Source organism: Plasmodium coatneyi, chromosome 10 (genome assembly GCF_001680005.1).
Source record: "Plasmodium coatneyi strain Hackeri chromosome 10, complete sequence".
NCBI classification, from domain to species: domain Eukaryota; phylum Apicomplexa; class Aconoidasida; order Haemosporida; family Plasmodiidae; genus Plasmodium; species Plasmodium coatneyi.
In genome coordinates, this window is record NC_033565.1 from 873708 (window position 1) to 899298 (window position 25591).

The 25591-nt window shown below is 41.6% G+C and overlaps 3 protein-coding genes across 3 annotated transcripts; 2 read left to right on the forward strand and 1 right to left on the reverse strand.

Moving 5' to 3' along the window:
• Positions 1-882: 882 nt before the first annotated feature.
• On the forward strand, positions 883-7256 carry PCOAH_00029950 (Uncharacterized protein; the record flags this gene model as incomplete). The annotated part of the gene is made up of 2 exons (XM_020059797.1): positions 883-4360; positions 4414-7256. 2 exons carry the CDS (start codon positions 883-885, stop codon positions 7254-7256), a joined length of 6321 nt encoding a protein of 2106 aa, XP_019915285.1.
• Positions 7257-17040: 9784 nt separating this feature from the next.
• PCOAH_00029960 (Uncharacterized protein) lies at positions 17041-17927 on the forward strand (the record flags this gene model as incomplete). The annotated part of the gene is made up of 2 exons (XM_020059798.1): positions 17041-17124; positions 17262-17927. 2 exons carry the CDS (start codon positions 17041-17043, stop codon positions 17925-17927), a joined length of 750 nt encoding a protein of 249 aa, XP_019915375.1.
• A 1165-nt stretch (positions 17928-19092) lies between these two features.
• PCOAH_00029970 (Ubiquitin carboxyl-terminal hydrolase 2) lies at positions 19093-23272 on the reverse strand (the record flags this gene model as incomplete). The annotated part of the gene is made up of 3 exons (XM_020059799.1): positions 19093-22491; positions 22610-23015; positions 23148-23272. The coding sequence occupies 3 exons, from the start codon at positions 23270-23272 to the stop codon at positions 19093-19095; spliced, it is 3930 nt and encodes a 1309-aa protein (XP_019915479.1).
• Positions 23273-25591: the final 2319 nt, after the last annotated feature.

Sequence of the window (25591 nt, forward strand, 5' to 3'; positions counted from 1 at the left end):
CCTTCATCATTTGTTTTCATAAATTTTTATGTATGATGATTTTTAGAACAAATCTATTTGCATAGGGGAGAATCTACCACTGCGCAAAAGCGATATTACGCATAGACAAGTGTGTATTCGCCTTGGGTTCCATCACCCGACCTGGACGCACTACCCACTTTGTAGTATAAAAGGAGCTCCACCAACAGCGCCACCATCGCTACCATTATGTGTGCATGTACGCATGTATTCAGGAGCATCAAGGTACCTATCATTTTTTTTTTCCCTTTCTTCTACCCCCTTTTTGCCCGTTTGTCCTTCCCAATAGGATCTGCACTGTGCATTAATTAATTTTTCTGTGTATGCCGGCAACTTCCTCGTGCGAGGTCTTGTGCGCCGTGAGTACATAGAAATTGATGATGTAGCTACGCTTATCTTCTGTTTTGCCAGGCGGGTAAAGCAAAAGAGGAAGTTCCTTTGATTACCCAATTTTAGCGTGAGTGCATAAGTGGGTGCGTACACATTTGTGTAATCGTGCATCTGTTTTTATTCTCCTTTTTGCCTTTTCCTATTTGAGTTCATAGTACCTGTGACGAGTGGCTCATACAGTTTTATTTGTCGTATATTTGGGCTCCTGTGGACAGAGACCGAGTCCCTTTGGATGCATTTTTTTTTTTTGCTTCTTTTGCACAACTTTTTTTTCCCAAATCTCCTCGCTGCACATTCCGGGCACCCTGAGGAGGCCTTTCCAGCGACTGTTTGGACTGACTCGCCCTTTATCCTATTCCCTTTGGCTCGTACTGTATATTTTGTGAAGTCACCTTTAGAAGAAAACTTGTAAGTATATTTTTCCTCAACCTGGGAGAACAGCTTAAGTCTCAGTGCGACAACACAGACGAAATAATGGAAACAGAGGAGGGAGACATCCTAGCGGATGTAGGGCCTGACGTGCCTGTTAATGGGGGTGGAGGAAAGGGGGATCGGGAGGAAGAAAGCGGAATTGGTGCTATTAACGAGGTTTTTTTCCAGGTTAACCAGATCAACCCCATTGATGACGTAAGCGCTTTAGCCAGTCCAGGGAAAACCCCCCACGGGGAGGAGATAAGTGGGGAAAATGGCACCACCCCGACGGGAGGAATAAAAATTGGCATCAACAAAAAGGACTACGATTTGTACATTAGTCAGATGAAGGATAAAGGCGCGAAAGATGTAGCAAAAAATAACGGAGGGGAAATGAGGAGGAACAACGATGAAGGCAAAAACAACGAATGCGACTCCTACTATTATGATGAGAAACACTTGGACGGGAACACCACGGAGTTTTTGGACGATGGAGACGCAAGTAACAAAAGAACAATCAACACCATTATAAGTAGGATGGACAGTGACCTCACCAACACGGAGGATGCGCTGAGCAAAGTAAACGACAACAGTACCACCTACATGAGCAATGAAAACAACATATGTTTCCTAAACAATGAAGCAGACATTACTGACCACAGCAACTACAACCCTCATTTCCAGTTCGATGAGATGGTGGATCCAACCGATAAGCCGAACTATTTAGAGAATTGCGACCACCTTAATTTTTTTAAAAATGGGGAGACAGACGAGATGGGGTTAAAGAATGGGGGGGAGTGCAAAGCCGACCAGGAGAGTGCCTTCCACGAGGATGGAAGCGAGCATAAATGCGGCAACTTGGTGGAGGAAATTTTCACCCCCGAAATGAACAACCCAATGCCTCTAAACATCGATCAACCCTTTGGTGGAAACGAACAGGAAAGCGAAGAGGACAAATTGCTTAACCGAGTGAACCCCAATTTTTGTGATCAGCCCCACCTGAGCGAACTACAGGAAGTAGTGCACAACGACTACGCCTTTTTGGAAAATGAAGAAATAACAAGTAAGTTAAGTACATTTTGCAGTAAAATTCAGAATGATGGAGAGGCGACCTCCGGAAAGAGTCCACTCTACCAACCTGACGACCAAGTAACAATCGAACCGGAGGATAATCTACAGGACAAGGCAGCTTTGTTAGCCACTTCCCACTTGTATGAACAGAAGGATTCACACCAGAGTGACCCTTCAGCGGGGGGCCATATGTACCTTGATCGGGGAAATGAACAGGAAGAGGAAGACGGAGAAGAGTATGAACTGTTAAATCACCTTAGGGAAAAAAACAAAAATAAGAGGAAAGAGAACGACGAAGAAGAAATGCATAATGATTCTAAGGGTAAAGAATTTCTCTTCCAAGAGGAGAAGAATAATGTGGACGTGAGTACAGATTATCCCCATCTGTATGAGGAGTGTCTACGCATGAGCGATGGGGAGGACCCCAGCGGGTGCACCATTCGTCGGATAAGAGACAGCAATGGCAGCAATGTGGCTTGTTCCAGTGGTGAGACACTTTCATCGAATGTGGCTTTGAACAGCGGTGGAGAGAAAGACGCAGAAAATCATGGCCGCCAGGAGGAAACCCCACCACAGGAGGGGGTACAAACAGATCATCTGTACGACCAAACATTTGGAGCGGTCAAAAAGGTGGGCAGAAGGGCAGGGAGGAAGAGTAAAAATAGTGCCAATAAGTCTGGAGAGTTGAACGGTGATACGAGGGGGAGAGGACGATTCAGTTTGAAGCCCTCTGATGGATGTGACGTCGATGCTACAGGAGACTGCGAACCGGATGAAGACCACATGGATGACCCAAACCGTGATTATTCGAAAGAGAACATAGAAGAGGAACAGTCAAATGGTAACGATGGAGGAAGAGCAAAGCATGGAAGTACGAATGGAACCTACGCGAGGAGGCCCCTCAGAAATGCTGCCAAGAAATGCATTAACTTATGGTCTGAGGAGTTAAAGAAGAAAAGCGAAAAGCATAATGCCGCACTGGAGAGGAGCAAAAATATGAGTGACCAAAGAAAGGAAGAGAGGGCCCTTCGGAGAAAAGAGAAGGTAATAAAAAATGGAGCTAAGGTAATGCTCAGGGGAGGATTGGCGAAAGGATACGGTGGAAGAGGTTGGGCCAGAGGGGAAACCAAAAGGGAGACGAAGTTTGACCAGGACGATTCGAACGGAATTTATCCTGCAGAGGGAGAAGAAGCAAAGTATGAGCAGGAGGAAGAAGTGGCAGAAGAGGGAGCCGAGGGTGGGGAAGGCGTCGAAGGAGTGAACGGAAAAGTGTACAGCGAAGAAGGACAGGAAGGTACTCACCGACGGGCAAGGGGGCGACCACCCCAACGAACAGGGAGCCATACCGATCCGAAGGTACGAGAAAGGAACCAAGGAAATGAAGCTTACGGGAGTGGCCAAATCAAGTCTGATCAACTAGCCAATGATGCCAACGAAAGAGGAACAAAAGGAGGAAGGAAAAAAAACGACTTGTCGTCTTTAGGACAGGACCAGGAGAACATTCCCATCCTTTTTAATGACTCCATGGATGAAAGAGAGATGTTTAAATATCTAGACCTGTTGCGCCACTTACCAAGTAAGAAGGGAGGTGCACAGTATAAGCTGCATAAGGCTATATTAACAGAGGAAATGGTTCGGAGGGCAAAAAAGTTCCCACTCGTTCAGGGAGTATACTTTGATAGGTACCAGCAAAGATGGAGTGTTAACTGGAATGAGGATGGAAAGAGAGTGGCAAAATATTTTCCTATTAAATTATTTGGGTTCGACTATGCACGGAGGTTAGCCATTTATTGTAAAAATTACCAGAAGATTCCTGAGGAGGCACTCATATTTGAGCAGGCCTACCGGGCAAGCCAGCAGAGCAACAAACACAGGAATGATCATTCGGAGGGCGTAAACGGTGTGACTAGAGGTGGAATCAACGTTGGGGTGACGGAAAATGGAAGTGGAAACGGAAGCGGGAATGCCAGTGCGAATGGTAGCATCAATGGAGGAGGAAAGCTCAGACGAGGGGGACCCAAGAGAGGCTACAAAAAGAGGGGCCTCCGAAAGCAGGACAATTCGAATGAAGACAAGTCTACCAGCGGATATGGGAAGAGGAGGAAAAATATTAAAACCTACCAAAGTGGGGAGATGGACAGCACAATGGATGGAAGCGGCAACCTTGGCCCAGGACAGATATCATCCACGAGTAACTATCCCCTGTGTAGCAATTACTCTGGTAGTGCCAATAGTGGCACCAATAGCAGTGAGAGGAAGGATTCCAATTACAGAAGCGACGGCGGCGCCAAGATGTCTTCCTACTTTCCCGGTGGTAGCCTGCCCGGTTCGCAAAAAGTTGGGGAGAATTACTCCAGCGGGTTGAATCGTCAATACAGTCAGAATAATCAGCATACCCTGCATAGCATTTGGGGGGTCTTGGAAATACTAACCCGACATCCGCATCAAACGATGGTGATCAAGACAAACAGTACGTGCAGGGGTACCTGCTCGAGGGCGACTCCCTCCTGTGCGATTTTCAAGATGGTAGGAGCGCCAATCAAGCAGGTGAAGAGTCGAATAGTGTGAACCCCAGCACCGGACACGTGAAGAAAGAACAGAAGAACAGCACAGGTACAGATGCCAATGCTGATCGAACCGACATGGAGAACATGATGCGGGTGAGACAGAGGATGATGATGCTTGAGCAGGGAAAAGCAGCGAATGCGAACAAGTACATGCCTTTTGGAAATGCCACGGTGGGATACCCCATCGGAGAGTCCAGTAACGAAATGAGACGCTTCGGAAGTGGAGATATTCATTTGGATGGGGAGAAGAACAACAGTTGTATGCACAACATGGTTAGTAGCGTAGGTCCTGTAAATAGCAACAATCCGTTACCCATGTCGACCCATTTTAATCACCCCAATGGTGCAAACGATGCGGTTGAAAATGGTAGGGAATTTAGCAGCGGTAATTTGCCTCATATGATGAGGAAGAATTCGACTGTAGAGAAAGGTGAAAAAAAAAGAGGAAGAAAAAAAGGGCAATTAAAAAAGAACCATTTTGTATGCACATCCACAGGGACGTCCTCCTTTAAGTCATCCTCCTCTCACATTTCGTCCACCTCGTCGTGCTATAAAAACGTGGAAATGTATTTGTCCTCCAATGGGCCGTTACATGACATGGGGGAGGCGCACAGATGGAGAAAAGGAGACCCCACCTCGGATGTACCAAACATGGCAGACGTAGCAGACGCCGCACGTGCTTCCAGTTATAATGATGAAAGGGGTAGTTACTATACAACGAACGGGGAGGCAGAAAAGGGAGATGTACCAACCCTTCAGGGGGTTCAGGAAGATAAGATCAGTACTGCCAACATGATGGAAAACAGGGGTGATGACAATAGTGAGAGGTTCTACCTGCATGCGGGAAGAGAACCATCTGGAATGGAAGAAGAGCCCGACGAAATCGATGATGACGAAGAGGAGGAAGACGAAGCTGACGACGACGCAGATGAAGGAGAAGATGTGAACCCCGGTGAGTACGCTCCAAGAGGGAGAGGCATAATTAGACATGCAGTTAGAAATATAATGCCAAACGAAGACAACATCGACAAGGGGGTAACCCATTTGAACTCTGTTGATGGAGTATCTGAGGTTGCAGGCGATGACGTAGGGAGAAGCATATTCCCCCATGGTGTAGTCACCAGCACAGTGGTGGATGGAGACCAGACAGAAGCACAGATAGAGAATGACGGCAACGAAATGGAAGATATACGCAACATAAGCAAGTACAGTGAAATAGTGAACAGACTGGATAACTACAACCTGATCAGTAGAATGAACCAGGTGGGAGTAAAAGTGGAGGGAGAATTGATTCACTTGGGGGGGGTACATCTCAAGAGGGAGAATACGGAGGGTGCCAGTAAGGACAGCATCAAGGAGGAAATTAACGACATAAGGGAGGAAGACACCATGGGAGAAATGGCCCCTGACGCTAATATTATGAACGAGGGGGATGTGCCCAATGAGGACATCCTCAACGGGGGAGAGCTCACCCAGGAAAATAACGAAGACGACATAAACTCGAGAATAGTAGGAGTCCATTACGACAGAAAGCAGTACAGGTGGAAGGCCACATGGTATACATCTCACGGAAGGAGGTGCGCCAAGTACTACCCCATAAAACAGTACGGCTACTTGGAAGCGAAGAAAATGGCCATAGAATGTAGGAGGGCATACAACGCGTATAAGAAATTAAAGAAGGATCCAGAAAATGGCATCGAAGAAGGAGAGTTCAACTTTGATAGCACCATTTTCCCCAAGGAGTACTATATAACTCTATTCGAAAATGATGAAAAGAAGGATGGCTACTTTTGGAACCCTAAGAAGAACAAAAAGACGGGGAAAAAGAGCCCCTTTTTGGATAACAACGAAAAGCAGAGAAGGCACTACAATGAGGCGTTGAAAAAAATTACCAACATCAAGTATAAGGATCTTTCCCAATTGAATGAATTTATGGTGAGGAAAAATGACGGCGAAGCGTCTACTTATGCGTCCATGGGGACGGTGGTGGACCCTGTGGAGGGTTGCAATGTGTTTACACTTCCACTGCACCAACAGGAGGAGGACGAGGACTACTCCGTCGCGCAGTTGGAAATGGCGGGAATGGGGGCGTACCCAGGTGGATCATACCTGAGTGAAGGGTTTCAGGCGTCACAACCCCCCCTTGCAATGACAACCCCAGAGGTAGATTCCACGGCCCCCATCCCCGTGAGAAATGTTGACGGTGCCACCCCTCCCATCATGGAGAATGAGCAAAACGAGGAATGGAGCACTCTACAAGGAGTATACAATGAGGGGGGAATTTTCCAGGACAGTTGTTGCAATGTCATGAATGAAGAGGGACAACAAGTGGCGTCAAACGGATGCTCTGCGCAAAACGTGTCGTCCCTTCTTTCGTTGTACTACCTCTCAGAAAACATCCTCAAATTTCAGAAGGGAACCATCAAATGTATTCTACAAGATTTGAGAGACAACTGCTTATCCAATCTGGCCTACGATATTAAGAACATAACTTTTCAGGAGTATTACATGGCTATACATTACCTGAACAGATATGTGGAAGACTCCAACTGCTACGATGATATATTTTTTCTGTTGAAAATTTTAGCCAAAAATTTAGAAATACGAAAGATACCTAGTTTGTATAATGAAGAGGAACAGAAGGAGTTGCTAAACTCGTTGACCGTTATCACCAAGCAGATGAAAAGTGGGTATTCGTACTTCACCCCCGACCCTGTGAGGAGTAGTCCCAGTGAAGGGGGGGAAACGGCAGCTGGAATGTCGCCGTCCGACCGGTTTTCCTCCATCATATTTCAGTAGCGATGTAGCGGTTGCGTCCCGTTAGAAGATCCACACTCCGCACCATCAGCACAGATTCGTCTTCTGCGCATCTATTTCCATTGAGTGATCTCAATTTATTATTTTATTATTTTTTTTTTTTTTTGTAACGCCCTTTTTTTTGCCCTGTGGAGGGTTGCAATGTGTTTGCGTGTTTGACATATATAGAGGTAAATGTACTCGTGCGTACGTTTGTGTGTGTGTCTATACACTTTTGGGCTTGCGGTAACAGCCCGTTCGCCCTTCAACCTGCGTTGCAACACGTTCAGCCTAATTCGAATCTTTTTCCAATTTCACACCTTTGCTGGAAAGGTTTTTTCGCAAAAAAAAAAAAAAAAAAATTAACAGACAGGGGCTAGTAAGAAGTGATCCGTTCAAAAGAGTGGCATGCTTATCGTTTCGCATTAAGGTTCTCCCCTGATGACCCGTCCCCCCGCGGGGGGATTCGTAAAAAGGGTTGCTATTATACAATCGTCGTCGAGAGAGTGTCCATTATTGGATGCGTCCACTCGCTAGATGAAGTTACTCATCGTGCAGCTGGCTCGACACGGTTGTGCTCGCCTTGCGTGAATATGTGTCTTTGCAAAACTTCTTACATTAATCCTTGTTTGGTGCATCTGGCACTACCCTAACTACGTCTGAGATAATAGAAATTGTTGACACCACTGTAAAAAAAATTTTTGACCTGTTTATTGTTATTAATTTTATGCTTTTTATTAAAAAAAGGGAAGGAAAGAAAAAAAAGGAAAGAAAAAAAGGAAAAAAAAAAAATTCCACACCCTTCGAGCACGTGCAAAAAAGAAACTAACATCATTCCTTCTCTTCTAACAGTTTTTTTTCTTTAACTGCTTTTCATTCACCCTTTATAAGTAAAATAGGAGAGGAGCAAAAAATTTGAGCTCATAAACATGCACATATGCACTGCACACATATACTATGGCACATAAATATATATATATGTGCAGTGCATATATAAATTTTAATGCTTAAGACATGCAATCCGCTCCTCTTATTACACCGTTAAAAGAAGGAACGGGTCGCGGCATATAATAGAAAAATGCACATTATTTCAGTTCCGAATACTGAACACATTAACTTAATACTAACTCATATAATAGGTAATAAAATGAAATAGTTTTTCATTATTTTAAATTAACATGTATTTTTATATGCATTATTGTTCATATTAACTTTTTTATTTTAAAATATGTATGTACACACACACACCCTAAAAATTGAAAAGAAGAAGAGCGCAGTGTTTAGAGCGCAGCGCGCGAATCGCACATAAGCGCCTTAAAATGACTTAATAAACTTTTCACATTAAAAAAAGGAAATAATCACGTAACATATTAATGCACATAAGAAAAAAAAATTTTCACTTTAAACATCTTTTTTTTTTACATTAAAAGAGAAAGGGAAAAAAAAAGAAAACAAAAAAATTAAAAAAAAAGAGGAAGCAAAAACAAAAAATGACATTCCTTGCGAAAATTTTTACACTCAGCTTGATACTCTACTTCTGGGCGCAACGTTCCAACCACGACCACCACCATGTAAGATAGGAGCTACTGTTACATTTTTTTTAAAATTTGACGCACATTCATTATGATTAAAATTTTTTTTTTTTTTTCTGCTGAAAAAGGGAAATTTTCACTTTTTTTATTGTAAAAATTGCGCATTATATAAATTCTAAATGAACACATTCCATTTACCCCTTTTTTTTTTACTTATGTTAAGTCATGGTGCACGCAACCCCATAGGGAAAAAGTACAACAACAAGCGCCCAATGTGATTCGTCAGATGCAAGCTCTACAGGAGCATCATTAACAAGTACAAGTAGTATAGAAACACAAGAACATAGCCCATTTTATTATAAAAGTTATAAAGACCCCCTTAGGAACACTGCTATTCCAAATAAACCACATAAAAAATCAAATTTAGGAATAAGTTCACGTAATTTACCTTATAGAAGAAGAAGGAAGAGGAATAATAAAAAAAAATAACACCCTAAAGGAGAAAAATAACACCTTAAAGGACCACCTCCAAATATTATGGAAAAAATTAACGTGCCGTAAAAATAGACATTGGACCTTGTTATTTGTTATATTAGTGATGCTGAGCCTTTATTTTCTAGCTATATATTTTTCAAGTTTTGGTTTACCCTGCCATAAAAGTTCCCCAAACTGAAGGTAGCTGTTACTTCCACCACCTTCGGTTATTCGGACACCTTAAAAAATGGAACTCGTAACTCTCATACCTGTGGGGCTCTTCCTATTAGTCGCCCTATTAATTGCTTTATTAGCATTTTATTATTATATAGCATGGAAAAAGAATATCAAAAGGTCAAAGTTGTAATCAAAGTTGTAATCAAAAGAATCAAGATCATAATCAAAAAATCAAAGTTTAATCCAAAAAAATACAAATAAAAACCAAAATCCAAATACAAATACAAAATCCTAGTCCAAATACAAATCCAAATCAAAATCATAAATGTTGGAAATTATAAGTTGTAAGTGTGCAAGTTGTAAGTGTGAAACCCCCCTTTTTTTTTTTTCTGTTTTTTAATGAAAGAGAATTTTCACCTTAAATAATGTGCTACTTAACTAAAGAATGGAATTTATAATTAATGTAAAGTATAATAACGAACCTTCTCTAATTTAGAATAAAGGGAGGAAAAGAACATTATATAAATGGGTTGCATGCTTCCCTGAAGGAAAGGAACAACTTCCCCTAAGGTGGAATTGCTCTCTCCCTTCTTCAGGAAAGTATCTTTTTTCATTTCCTCCTTAGGAAAGTAATGTTCTCTTGCTTCAGGGAAAGTATTGTTCCGTACCTTCCTCAAGGAGGGAATGTTGTTCCTTCCCCTCTTAAGGAGGAAGGAAGTTGTTTCTTCCTTTCTCTTAGGAAGGTTTATTTCTTCCCCTCCCCCTATAGGAAGGTTGTTCCCTTCCTTCTGAAAGGTCAGGAATGTTGTTTCCATTCCTTCCTTTCCCTTCCTTTCTTTCAGGGAAGGTTGTTCCCTTTCCTTTTCTTCCCATTAGGAAAGTTGTTCTTTCCCGTTCTTCTTTCAGGAAGGTAATGTTCCATTCCTTTTCTTCCTTTCTTTTCTTTCAGGAAGGAAGCTGTTCCTTCCCTTCTTTCCCTTTCTTTTGAAGGAGAAGGAATTGTTGTTCCCTCTCCTTCCCTTCAGGATCATACACCTTCCTTTTCTTCCCTTAGGAAGGTGATGTTGTTTCTTCCCCTAAGAGTGTACCGTTCCCCCCCAAGAAGGTAATGTTCCTTTTCCTTCTGAAGGGAGAGGGAATGTTCTTCCATTCCTTTCCTCCCCCCTCTTCAGGGAAATACCTTCCTTCAACTTAGGAAGGTAATGTTTCTTTTCTTTTCTTTTCCTTTCCTTTCCTTCTTTTTTTTTTCTTTCTTTTGTTAAAATGTGTTCTTCTATATTAATGTTCTTTTTACCTTCCAGAGGAGATAACTCATAGCAGAAAGACCAAGGAACACAGGAATGGTAGGAAGATATGGGGTAAGGAGGTCAGGAAGGTTGTCAATCTTTCTAACAACTGAGGCAGGAACAACTAGTTTTGTTGGCGATGTTGATGGTGATGATGGTGCTCATGGTCTCCTTGGTGGTGGACGAGGTGGAAGGTGGGTTGTTAGGAGTGGTAGCAAGGAAGGTTATTTAGGGATGGCTGGTGGAAGGAAGGTTTGTTAGGGTGGTGGTAGGTGGAAGGGAAGTTTGTGTTAGGGGTGGTAGATGGAAGGGAAGGTTGTGTTAGGGTTGGTAGTTGGAAGGAAGCTTGTTAGATGGGTGGTTGGTGGTAGGTGGAAGGATGGTGTTAAGGGTGGAAGGAAAGGAAGGTTGTTAGGTTGTAGATGAAGGGAAGGGTTGTTAGGGGTGGTAGGTTGGAAGTAAGGTTGTTAAGTGGGTGGTAGGGTGGAAGGAAGGTTGCTAAGTGGTAGGGTTGTAGGTGGGTTGTTAGGTGGTTGGTGGAAGATTATTAGATGGTTGGTGGAAGATTATTAGATGGTTGGTGGAAGATTATTAGATGGTTGGTGGAAGATTATTAGATGGTTGGTGGTAGGTGGGTTGTTAGGGGTGGTAGGGTGGAAAGAAGGTTGTTAGGTGGAATGTGGGTTGTTAGGTGGAATGTGGGTTGTTAGGTGGTAGGTGGAAGAAAGGTTGTTAGGTCGTGGCACCACCTCCATTCTATCACCATCACAATTAAAGTGCAAATTAAAATACACCTCAGATTGTCCAACCAACAACAACAACACCTCCACCGCCCCTGCTGCTGCTATATTGGGTACACTAGGTAGTGTGGGAATTGCAACGACTGTTGCATATTTCCTGTACAGTGTAATAACTATATTTACTAATGTAGATTATATATATAGAACATTAGAATGGTATATACAATACACACATATACATAGATATATATAACTACATATATGTATATGTCCATATTTATATATATATATGTATATATACATACACTAATATATCCTTTTATAATATTTTTTAAAAGGACGGGGAAAAAAAAAATAAAAATATATATTCATCATTTCTGTTGTTCAAACTGCACATTCAAGATGCACGTTTATACATACGCAGAAAAAATGCATGGGTGATACATATGTTTCTACCCTTCCTTTCTTCTTCTTCTTTTTTTCTTTTTTCTTCCTTCTCTTTTCTTTTTTTCTTTTCGTTTCTTATACTGTTAAAAGAAAGAAGTGAAAAAAAAGAAAAAGGAGAACAAAAGAAGAAAAAGAAGGAAAAAAGAAAAAGGAAGGAAGAAAAAAAGAAAATAAAAAAAAAGAAAATAAAAAAAAAGAAGATAAAAACAAAAAAAGAAGGAATGAAGAATGTTGGGGGAAGTGTGCAGTAATGTGTACCTATGGGAGAAAGGGTATGAAGATATAAGGGGAGGTATAATGAAAAGAAAAGAAAAGAAAAGAAAAGGAAGAAGGGAAATAATAAATAAAAAAGGAATAGGAAGGAAAAAAAGGAAGGTTTAAGGAAGAAGGAAAAAGAAGAAAAGGTGTAAAGAAAAGGAGAGAAGGAAGAAAGAAGGCGGGAGGAAGTGTATGAAGTGAAGGGAAATGTGTGGAAGGAATGAGAATGAAGGAAAAGGAATGAAAAAAATGATAGTGAGTGAGGGGTTAAGTGTGGTGTAATTGTGGCAGGTGATTGTGGGGGTTTGGTGTGAGGGGGATTGAGGTTCAGCGTGTGAAAGTAGGTTCATGGTTTAGGTTCAACAATGTGGCCTGCTACTTAGTTGTTTAGGGGGGTGCACACGAGTAAGGTGTATTAAAAGAAGAAAGAGGAAGAAAAATAATAAAAAAAAAAAAAAGGAAAAAAAAAAAGAGAAAGGGAATTGAGGAAAAAGAAAGTAAAGAAGGAAAATGTGTAGGTTCTGTGTACGCAATACGTGCGTAGTAGTTAATGATGTATTATTATTACCTAAATAGGAAAACGATTTTGTTTTTTCCTTTGAATGAATATTCCATGGTTGATTTTCATTCATTGAATAAATAGTGTTACAAAGAAAGAAAAAAGAAGGAAGGTTTAAGGAAGAAAAAAAGAAGACGAAACTGTGTAAAGAAAAGGAAGGTTTAAGGGTGTAAAGAAGAGGAGGTTTAAGTTGTAAAGAAGGAAGTTTAAGAAGGAAGGATTAAAAGTGTAAAGAAGGAATGTTTAAAAAACGAAAAAAAAGTTTAAAGAAAAAGTGTAAGGAAGGAAGGTTTAAGGTGTAAAGAAGAGAAGAAAGAACGAAAATTAAAGGAAGAGAAGTATGTTGTAATGTAAACGTAGCATCATGGCAGATTCTGACGGAAAAATGTGGAAGAAATGGCTAGAGGATTGGTTAAAAAATAATCCTGGGAAACTTGAGAAGGGGAAGGTTCACGTAAGGAAATATAAAGAAAAAAGGAGCATAGCTAAAGAGGGCAAATATATATAAATATATATGTGTTTCACCGCACAGTAACCATTGGTATAAAGATGTGGTACACATTGCAGTAATTCCTTATGTATTCATTCTTATGTATGTCTAACCTCTTTATATACCTTTTGTAGGAGAAATTATGGGCTGATTTCAAAGGAACATATGATGCTTTGGTCAAAAGGTTGACTCCAGTGGGAGGGAAAGAAGTATGTACATTCTGTGGTGGAGTCACGTGGACTCAGGAGAATAACGATAAAACGCAGGAAAATGATATGAAAGAAATGTGTAAAGGTATGGCAGAAATATTGTACTTCATGAATGGAATACAGCCGCACAGCACGCAGAAACCTTTAGGAAGCGGAACTGTTGAGCAGATAATTGGTGAAGCAGAATCGTATAGAAGGTGTGTCATCGGCGCCCTCACGGCATTCGAGGTTTACCGAGATCATTGTAGGTTCGAACATATTATTAGGGACTCAGAGAATGAAATGGGCCAAGTAAAAGAAAAATATAAAAGTATGGGTGCAACGTGTGATAGATGTAAAAACATTACCACCACGGATTTAATTATCGGTAAAGCAATTGTTGCGGGTAAAATTAGAAAATGGGCTGAAGAAGATAGGGCGAAGGCAAGGGCGCAAGAAAATGGAGGAGGTGCAATTAGAAGAATAGGAAGTGTGATGGCGGTGAGTGAAAAGTATTGTAAGAAGGAAAAACAGGAGCAGATTCAAAAGGAGCAGTTCAATAAGAACTTGGAATGTATGGCAAAGTTCTTAGGACTGGAAAAAAATAATAACTTGGATCCATTGGAAATACTAACAAATAATGATGATTCTATGTACACCTTATCACCGGACGAATTTGAAGCAGCACTTGCGCCAGCCACAAATGAGAGTAGAGACATAGATTCGGCAATAAAGAATTTAGAGAAGGAAGTTCAAAAAAAAATACGGGGATCTAATCCATCACAACCACAAGCACTAGCACAAGCATCACCAGTAGCTGGATACTATCCCAATGGTGAAGGAATTGCTGCCACCCTAGCTTCTGCTCTGTCTGTTCCTACGACAGCCATTCCTGCTCTTGCAGGAGCATTGGCCCTACCAGCAGCTTTGTCCGCTTTCTTCCTTTACAAGGTAAAAACACAAAAAAAAACAATCACAATACCCTCCTAACAACCCACCTACCACCCTCCTAACAACCCACCTACCACCCTCCTAACAACCCACCTACCACCCTCCTAACAACCCACCTACCACCCTCCTAACAACCCACCTACCACCCTCCTAACAACCCACCTACCACCCTCCTAACAACCCACCTACCACCCTCCTAACAACCCACCTACCACCCTCCTAACAACCCACCTACCACCCTCCTAACAACCCACCTACCACCCTCCTAACAACCCACCTACCACCCTCCTAACAACCCACCTACCACCCTCCTAACAACCCACCTACCACCCTCCTAACAACCCACCTACCACCCTCCTAACAACCCACCTACCACCCTCCTAACAACCCACCTACCACCCTCCTAACAACCCACCTACCACCCTCCTAACAACCCACCTACCACCCTCCTAACAACCCACCTACCACCCTCCTAACAACCCACCTACCACCCTCCTAACAACCCACCTACCACCCTCCTAACAACCCACCTACCACCCTCCTAACAACCCACCTACCACCCTCCTAACAACCCACCTACCACCCTCCTAACAACCCACCTACCACCCTCCTAACAACCCACCTACCACCCTCCTAACAACCTTCCACACCTATCAATCCATATACCACCTAACAACCTTCCCTTCTAACACCACAATAACACCATAACACCTCTTTTTCATTTTTTTTTTTTTGGTATAAATCACACCTTTTCTTTCAGAAGCATAAGCGCTCTAGGAACAACAGAAAAAAAAGGTCCCTTAGGAGAGAATATTATGGGTTTGATGATGACGACTACGATGTCACTTCTACAGAATATTCAAGAACAAATTTAACAGCAGGAACCAATTCGTCCGAATATTCCATCCCATACACTACATCATCATCATCTAGATAAAAATCAGCGAACAAATAATATAGATCAGCACAGGAATATAGCTTACCATCGTATGTAATACATCGCATGTGTAGTGTACCGTATGTAGTGCACCGTTGTATGTAACATTAGAACAGTGTGTCCCTCCCCGCCCCCTCCTGAAGGGGGAGGGAGGAGTATAAATAATCATAGGGTTCATACAGTGCGGAAACGGAATGTAGCAAAATGACACTTTTCCTTCCCTTTGTTCCTTTCCTTTGCTAATTTTTTTCGGCCCATATTATACGTAAAATTGAAGAAGAAAGAAGGGAAAGCAGTACTTACCCTTCCTTAAAAAAAATAATATTCATGTATTTAAAAGAAAAAAAGAAGAAAAAAAAAAAAAAAAAATTGAAGGAAGGGAGGAAGGTGTGCAGCGGGGTGCAGATTTGGGTGTTAGGAGTGGTAGCGAGGAAGGTTGTGTTAGGGTGGTGGCAGGTGGAAGGTGGGTTGTTAGGGGTGGTAGGGTGGAAGGAAGGTTGCTAAGTGGTAGGGTTGTAGGTGGGTTGTTAGGTGGTTGGTGGAAGATTATTAGATGGTTGGTGGAAGATTATTAGATGGTTGGTGGTAAGTGGGTTGTTAGGTGGTTGGTGGAAGATTATTAGATGGTTGGTGGTAAGTGGGTTGTTAGGTGGTAAGTGGGTTGTTAGGTGGTAAGTGGGTTGTTAGGTGGTAAGTGGGTTGTTAGGTGGTAAGTGGGTTGTTACGTGGTAAGTGGGTTGTTAGGTGGTAGGTGCGTTGTTAGGTGGTTGGGTGGTAGGTGCGTTGTTAGGTGGGTGGAAGGAAAGGTTGTTAGGGGTGTGAGATTAGGGTTAAGGGTATTGGAACAGGTTTTTTTCTAGGTTATGTAGCAGCAATATGGCCTGGTATTTAGCTTCATTAAAGGATGGTTTTTTTTTTTTTAAGGAAAAAAAGGAAGCAAACGAAAAAGAGGAGAAAAAAAAGAACAAAAAAAAGAACAAAGAAAAAAAAGAGGAATGAAGAATTTTTTGGGAGGAAGAAAAAAAGCAAAAAAAAAAGAGTAGAAAAAAGAAAAACGAAAAGTTCGCCATGAAAAAAAAAAAAAACGTTGCTTCTTTCTAGCATGAGCAGCACATAAGGAAAAATCAAATAAAAAAAGAAAAAAAGCGAAAATATTGCCATTAAAGCAAAAGAAGGACGTTTCTTTTTTTTACAACGAATATATAGTGTATATGAGAAAAATCCGAAAGAAAAAAAAAGGGGGAAGCCGCTTCCTTCTCCCCGCAAGAATTATTCTTGAAGTGTTAAACATTCCTATATCAACGTAATTTAATATTATGCACTTCGCGATAGCCCATATTAAAAGTGCATAGTTTAAAAAAGTTGTAATTAATCTGTACCATAGTAAAAAAAAAAATTAATAGTGAAGTATGATTATTTCTCATGAACCCATATAATAAAGACTTTTTTTTTTTTGACAAACGTATTTTTATACATAATAATGACATATTATGCAGAACACTAAATAACCTACTATTTTTTTTATATCTAATGCTTATCATTTGAAATGATTCATTCTACTTATATACAATGTTTCTCATGTATTTAAAATGTACAAAAATTAGGAAAGAATGAAGATATCAAAAAAAAAATAATGAATTCAAAGAATCCATTTTTCTAATGATTGTATAACAGAAAAAATATGGATGACTTTCTCTTTTGTCAAAGGAGATGGAATTATTACAAAGGAACAAAACAACCCCATATAAATGAAAAAAAATAAATTTCTCATTATTATCAAAATTTGTATATACATCATTTTCATTATAAGACGCCGGTGTTACAATGACGTGGTATAATATAAAAAAATATTAAATATTTATTTCTTCTATGTTGTGCTTAGTTTAGTTTTAACAATAAAATTGCACCTCTACATTTAAATGAATAGCACTATTGCTCATAATATAAATATCCATTTTTTCTTTTTCAGTGTAATCATGATAATCCCCGGGGGATGCAGTGCACATTGGTCCATGCTGCAAACTCAATAAATAAACGTCTACTAACCAATAATCCAGAAGAAAAGTCGAAAACAGCAGAGCATGAACAAGTGCCTTCTGGTTCTGATTCAAGTAGTGAAGAAAAATGTAATAATAATGGAACGAAATCAACAAGTAAAACCTTGAAAGAACATTCTGCTTCAAGTAGCAATATACAATCCACAAAAAAAAAAAAAATTAAAACTCGTATTTTGGAACTTTTGAAAAAAATAGACAAATATGGTGAGAAGAAAACATTCAAGTATTTATCATATTTATATAACCTTAAAAAGGATCCGAATATGACTAAAAAGCTGTTTATAAAAAAAGTGCTCAGAAGATATGGGCTTTTTATATTTTCCCCTGTCCTAATTAAATTGATAGTAACAATAGTGCCAGCAATAGCATATGCAACAGAAGCTTTCACAACATATCCTTCCTTATTAATTGTATATGGTACATTCCATGTATTAGTAGCCCAAATCTTAGGTGCAGCTTCCATATTAGCCCTGATTTATTTCTTAATAAAGAAAATAAAATTTGACATGATAGCAGATAAAAACCCTAAACTATGTTATACTGAATACATTTCTTTTGTGAAACATATCTTTATATAAATGGAATCTGAAACATTTTTGAGAAAAAAAACACTCTAAATGTCATATTATTAATTATTCATCCGTAGCATAAAGTCACCTGGATAAGTGCAATATCTAAGGCACACAAAACGGAGAACATGTGTATTTGTTCCATATGTGCATTTGTTTCTATGTGCATTTGTTTCATATGTGCATTCCGTACAGAGAAATACGCGGGAATAACCCTGTGTGGAGCTCCAACGTGGGATGACGCCTTGGTACAATTTCGCACGAACGGTGACACAGCGTATAAGCGGACGTACTGTAAAGGCATCCACCCATGCCAGCTGCAAGGGGAAAAACGCTCCTATACGATTGATTGATTGCCTACTGGGGGGTTTCCCAACTTAAGGAACCAAAGTGCAAAATGGCTACCTTGACAAACTGAGTTGATTTTAACACATGAGGGGTTGGAACAAAAAGGAGTGAAAAAAAAAAGAAAAAAAATGAAATGGGGATTAAATATGAAGGTGCACAGCGTGGGGTCATTCTCTTTAAAAAAGTGAAGCGATATGCGGGATGCGTTAAAAAAAAAAAAAAAAAAGCGGTAAAGTTCGGCGGCGTTAATACCCGCCTACATACATAAGACATAAGTAAGGTGAAAACGGCCAACAGGAACGGAGAAATTAGAGACGCTTCTTCTTTTTTTTTTTTTTTTTTTTTTCTTGTTACGTGCAAACAATTAATTTAAAGTAGGGTTAATGCGTGTGGTGCAAAACTGACGCGGCAAATGGTTGAAAATGATACAAGATTGGTTCGGGCAGTCGGGGGTGAATTCCCTGCGGGGAGCACTTTACAGAGTGCCAATGAAATGGACCGGCAACCCCTATTTGGTGAATGTAGAAAGTGTTTAATTAAAAGGAGAAGCGGCGAACGCAGGGAGGGGAACACTGCGGAAGGAAACGCAAGGGAAGGTGGTCCCACATTAAGGGGGCATTGGAAGACCCTTGTCAGCAGTGTCAAAAATAGGGGATGCCCCTACTCTGGTTTATCATTCGGGTTTCCTCTCGTGCGGAAATTCAAAATTTTAAAAAAGGGTCTTCACACACTTGGGGAGGTGGCGCTACGTTGCTGAAGTGAGGCGGTTGTCTCCGTTCGTGAGCTCACAAATGGGATGAATGACTCCACTTGGCCGCTTTACCGCCTAATTGTAGTAACTCGCGTTGGCCATACGAATGGCCTCCTCCTCGGCCAAGTTCCTCTGCTCCGCCACGCCCGTGAAGGTCTCGTTCTTGTGAGTATGCAGCTGGTAAAACAGCAGGTAGGCATTTTTCGTATTAACCTGCGATTCCTCAATGATGGTTACGAAGGTATCATTGAAGTTGTACCACTGGCCATTGAGCTTGACGTAGGCGAAGTAGTGGCCCCCACAGAGACCACCCGTGTGGCAGTTAACCCCAATTAGCTCATACAAAGGAGAGTAATGAGGATCCATTTTTGTCATGTGTTTTAAACCGTCCTCCAGGATGTAGGGGGTCATATTTAAGTACTCATTTTCTTTATGAGGGTAGTAGACATAGGAATCAATCTTTGTCCTCAGCCACCTATTCGTGTTGTTAAATCTTTTTAAGTGTAGAATGAGGATAATTGGCATTCGGAAAAGGTCCAGCTTTTTATAAGCTTGTACGTGGAGCTTGCAATTACCACAGTACCAGGTGTTATTCTCGTCCAGGTGCTCCTCCTCTGAGAATAATTTCAAACAGGTATCAATGCCGTATCGTTCCTCCAAGTCCACAAAGGTGATGGTTTTTATGTCCAGGGACAACTCATAATCTATGTCCACGCTGTTAAGGTGTATAATTATGAGTCGCTTTTCTTCTGAATTTTTTATGTAATCTGAGAGGTAGGTTTCGTCTCTTTTGAGCTCGAGCCCGAGGTTATCCTTGGGCGTCCACTCCTCCTTCAGGTTGTAGCAGGGCAGATGCAGAGTGAACTTGCTGACACAGTTGTCCCCCCCGTGAACATCCCTTGGGTCTCCCTGTTCCTCCAACAGCCGGTCGTACTCACTTGTGACGGCCTTATTCGCCACGTCGCTACTGGACATGCTATCCTTCTTTGCACTTTCCTCCTCTCCTCCAATTTTTGCATTACCGTTATGTGCGTAGAGTTCTCCATAAGGATTGTTGTAGTCTGCTTGATTACTGTTCCTATTGGAAGTGTTGGTAGTTCCCCTGGGTACCGTACTCCCCGCAGGTCCCTTCCGGTAGGCATTTTCTACCTTGCCGTACAGGTCATTGAGGGTAAAATTGAAAGGGACATTAAACAGGAGGGGCAAGTCATTATTTTTCATTTTGTAAAAAAGCTGCTCATCTTTGCATAGGGGTACAATTAGGAGGGAGAAGTACTTGTCGTGCAGGTTGTATACATCTTGGGTAAACATAATTCGATCTCTAAGGAGTTCATTGTAGGATATGTGTTGCTCGCAGTTCGTTCTGCTTCTGTTCATTCCAGGGGAATCATGTAGGGCTACCTCTGAGCAACTCTCCTGCGTGTTAACATCGTTTGACTCTTCCATTGCTTCGTCGTAGGGTTCTCCTCCGCTGCTGTTAGCATTTCCGCCAGAGTTACCATTCAATCCCCCTGGGGGTGCAGTGCCCGAAGTGACCTCGTCGTCTTCGTCCTCCTCGGCTCCGAAAGGGTGCATTTTCTCTCCCTTGCGAATAGGGCTACCATTACTGTTGGGGGAACCGAGCAGACCCTTCCTCTTTTTAAGAATCTTGCTAGAGTGGTTGTTCTTCTCTTTCAAGGATTTCTTCTCAACCGTACTATTATTATTATTAATACTATTCGTTTCGTTCTTTACGTTCATCTCTTCATCCCTGAGACTGGTGTTGTTTGTGGTGACGGTGGAGTTGGTAAGCACCTCCAAATTTTCATCAGCAACATTGGCATCCATGTTTTTATCGATCAGGTGGGAATATAACTTGGGGAGGATAAAAACAAAAATGTGGCTGATGCCTTTTCCATTTCTTGTATGCGGTTCGGTAACAAAATCAGAATTATTTAAGACTTGAAAAAATTGATTACAAGCAAGATTTTTAAATTTTGTAGAAAGAAAGCTCAAATTATTAATGTCTAATTCTTCAATAGATTGAATGTTACACATGGCACAGATGCTTTCATGGACGGTGGAGATATCTTGTTCCTTCAACGTGCTTGTTATTTTACTTTTATTTTTTATAGCCCTCACGTAATTCGCAATATCCGCATTAGTGCAGTTGTCCTCATTATCTTCGTAGAATTCATTTTTGTCATCCAAATATTTGTAATGAAAATTGAAGGCACTACTGCTGGTGGTGTCTCCCGTCCCACCACCACAGCTGCTACCACTGCTACTGGACATAGGTACATTGGCGTGGTTACTTCTTCCCTCATGGGAAGTCTCTTTGCTATTTTTTATTATACACTTATTATGAAGTAGGATATTTTTCCTTTTCACTTTTAAATTTTTTATTATCGTGAGAAAGAAAATTTTCAATTTTAGTACCTCCTGTGAACCACTGAAGGAGCAGGAAAATCTCATGCCAATTGGTACGTCCCTATTTAGGATAACGTGAAACCAAATGCGGTGGTTCTTTTTGGGAGGTAAGGGGACTGACAAATACATAAACGGGTCGAATGCTATGCTAACTTTTTTACACTTGGGGCATTGTAAGCGAGATCTGTACTGTCCCTGGAACAGGTCCACTATGATAGAGTTGTTAATTTCTTTGTGTCTATTCCAAGATGCTTCCGCTACGTCAATATCCAGTTTGTCTAACCCTCCTTGTAGTTTTTCCTCGTAGTAGGGCTTCTTCTGTATTAGGTTCAAATCTTCATGGAGCCCATCCAAAAGGAAGGCTAACAATTCTTGTGAATCGTGTTGTTGGTACCCGTAGAACTCATCCCTCTTTTCACTTATGGCTTGTTTTAATGCCTTTGGTGCGTACGGTTCGCTTCTCTTACCTATCTTCCAAAGCTCAAGCAACGTTTCGTAGTACGCTTTGGCTAGTCGTCCATTTTGACCCACTGGGTTCGAGTAGTTTATGTGATTCCAAAACGTTCCACTTAGGAAATAATTGGAAAATTTTTTTATCTTCGCAAGGCACTGCAGGGAGGAATTCAAGAAGCAGGTATTCCCCAGGTTGATCAAACCTCGGTCCCCCCCGTGCTCGAATATATAGCCTATCTGCTTGACCATGCTTTCTTGGGAATATCCGTGTGTGTATCCCTGGGCGTGGGTAGTACTACCGTACCCTCCGGTGCGTCCACTGGAGTAGCCCCTCATACAATCCTCCTCCTTCTCCGACCTCCTAAAACTCGCCTCCCGCCGTGTATACCCATAGTCACTCTCATTCGTCAGACATTTTATGTCCGCTCGCTCATTTGTTATTAACAAACAGGTCCTCTCATCGATGTCATATTCGTGGATCTTTTTCTTCAGGGGATACTCCGTCGAATCGTGCAGGTACAGACGCTCCCAGTTGTACTCCCTCTTGCCGCTCATTTCTTCTGCGTAGAATAGGTTCTTCTTGAAGCACGCCGGGTTGAAGTCGGTGATGATCTGCGTGGGGGAAAGAAGCAGGTGTGTAGTGAAGCGGGTACAAACGGGGGTACTCTTCCCGTTGGGCACCCTTCTGGTCGACCGTTCTTTTGGTTCACCGCTAAAGCGGGCATATTACCTCCTTCAGGACGTCCTCCACCGTGTCGTTCCGCAGGACGACGATCTTCATCTTGGACGGGCTGCTGAACTCGTTCGGGTTTTTTGAGTACACCACAATTTTCAGTGGCTGGATGTCAACCTTATAAATTATCCTCTCCCTCTTGGGAACCTTATAGGGGTAAACCGCCCTGGGGATTTTTAGGTTAAAGTGAAAATGCTTTTCCAACACTTCTATGGCCTTCTCCGGATAGAGGAGGAAGTTGACTCCGTTGCCATTTTCGTAATCCTTTAGGAGCCTGGTCCTGGTGGTAACGTTACTGGCGTCCTCCACAAATATTTTGTTGTTGATCAGAGTTTGGTACCGACTGGCCTTCCCTTCTTCGTAGTTCTTCAGGCTGTCTATGAATTCTTTGTTCACGATATACCTGCGCGGTGGGGTGGGAAAAAAAAAATAATATAATAAAAATAATAGAACAAAATAATAAAACAAAATGCACATGGACTACCTCCTTAGCGACAAAAAATAACGCTCACGCAATTTCGCTCGATGCACTCACCATGTCTCATTTTCGCTCTTTGGGTCGAAGGGCAGATTATCAAACAGCTTAAACAAATTCAAAACTTGGATCTTATCAAGGGTTAAGCTTTTGCTGGGCGAATTCGACGTAACTGGGGACTCCATTTTGTTCAAAATTGGAAGGAAAAAAAAAGGAAGTAGGCGGAAAAATAGATCGGATAATATAACAGATGGGAGGATATCTCAGGATGAAACCCGCCCCCCCAGAAAGGTGAAAAACTCACAAATAACACGCCTCTACAGTAACTGCTGTGTTGTCATTTCGAAACGAGTTCTCCTTCTGCTCGCAGGTTACGGTTCACGTGAGGTGACATATCCCCGTTTGGACGCTTCGTCTGGGGCGTCGGCCACACCCGGACGGTTTTATTTCGCTGAGCTTCGCTTCAATCCGCTTTGGTATATTCCGAATTTCTATTCTTGTGCCGCTCTTCTCATGTTTTTCCCCACTTAGGCATCTCAACCTCTGTGTAAAAACTATCCAGGAAGGCTCCTTTAACTTTGTAGACAATGACAGTGGGGGGAGACGTAGCAGACTCCCCTTATATCCGCGTGTACTCCTTACTTATGTTGCTAACACCGTTTGGTGATTCCGCAACTGATGGAGGGGAGACTTCCCCCTCTGTGTTCGCTGGAGACCAACACAACAGCTGCTGGTGACATGCCTGCATAATGAGGCTGGTCCACGCACGGTCTTGTTGCGCCCCCCTCGTTCCTACAATGTGATATTTTTAATTAAAAAAAAAATATCGGCGTGTAAGGCAAACGTCACGCAAAGAAAAAAAAAAGGAAAAAAAAAAAAAAAACTGCAGAGTGTGAACGACAGGGGAATGCAATAATTTCACCAAGTGCGGGACGCGGGTAACGGGAAAAAACGGAAATAAAAAAAAGGGAAAATTAGGGTGAACGGTCCGTCGATGCTGTGCCGAAATTGCAGCAACTCTACGCTAAGCGTCGCGCCAAGATCACTCCGGGGACAAGCAGGCTGAAAAGAACGCAGCATAAGATAAAATCAACAGAAAGCCAACGACAAGCCGACAACAAATCAGCAGGGAAAATAGAAAGCCGGAAATGGGAAGAAAAAACCCTTTGAGCAATTGGCCGCACTTAACGCTTCATATACCAATTTGCGGTTTTTATTTCGCTTTTTTAAAAAAAAAAAATTAATTATCCATATTCTTGGCACCTTTAAATCCCCGGGGCAAGGAGAGAGGAGCACGCGTTCAAAAATTCCTATACAATTATATATATACCATACATATGAGTACGCTCATTAGGCCCCATTATGCGTACCTTTCGCGCGCATATTTACAGGGCGCCCGTTGCCCGATTACCGTTCCTCACGCGGTTAATTAAGCCTGCACGGCACACGCTGCGAAAATTCAGTCAGCCAATGCGCGCATTCGCCGAGTTGGCGTTTGTATACTTTTTCGTTTTTCCCCATTATTTTTTTTTTCCGTTTCTTTTTTCCTTTACTTTTCCCTGCCTACATCGCCTTGCGACAACAAATGCGCTGCGCTTCCCGACCTGAAGCATTCAATCCATATTATTTTTATTTTTTTTTTTCTTGCTGTAAAAAAAGGGGGAACACAATAATGCCATAAAAGAAACATATGGGGTTCCTAGGATGGTGAAAATATTTTCCTATGATGGGGTGTTAAACGTATTTACGCTTAAAATGAAAAAAAAAAAAGTGTGTCACTTTTGAAGACTTGCGTTTTTTTATTTTATTTTTTCCTTTTTTTCCTTTTTTGGGACTTCGTGAAATTCACCACGTTTTGGCTGTAAAACAATGTTTTTGATCATTCCCCGGGTGTTCCCAAAGTAGTAGCCAGCAGTTCAGTGTGCCACAGGGCAGGTTTCCTAATTCTTACCAAGTTGGTCCTGGGTCATCGTGTCTGCATTTCTCTTTTCCGTGTAAGAATTATTGCAAGCGCATAGTAGGGAGTACCCTATGCCTGTGCGGTCTGACAAATGGGTACACCCTCATCACTTTCTCAAGTGCGCCCGGGAAAACTATAACGCAAAGGTATAAACGAAGCTACAAAGTACGTAATCAATTTGAGGTGATTTACATTTGTCCGGTCGAACGCTTGGTCGATCAGTTCGGCATTCCCACCCCACCCGGTAGATTTTCACATCAGGGTGTAGGCAAATTTTAGCAGCCGCGTCGTAAAAAGGTAGTTCCACAATTTGGAAATTTTTTTTTTTTCCGCCCCACGGGGGTTACATTTTCTGGTTGGTTACTTCTCCATTTTGATGGGTATTCCGTTTTTCCGTTTTTTTTTTTTTTTTTAAACTACGCCGTTTTGGTTATTCTGTTCCCCCGAGAAGTGCGCAGGTTGAGTTGGCCCGTGTACAGCGTAGCGCAAAAATTGCACTCAATCGTCAAGCAAATCGGCAAAAGAATGGGCATATAAACTGCTA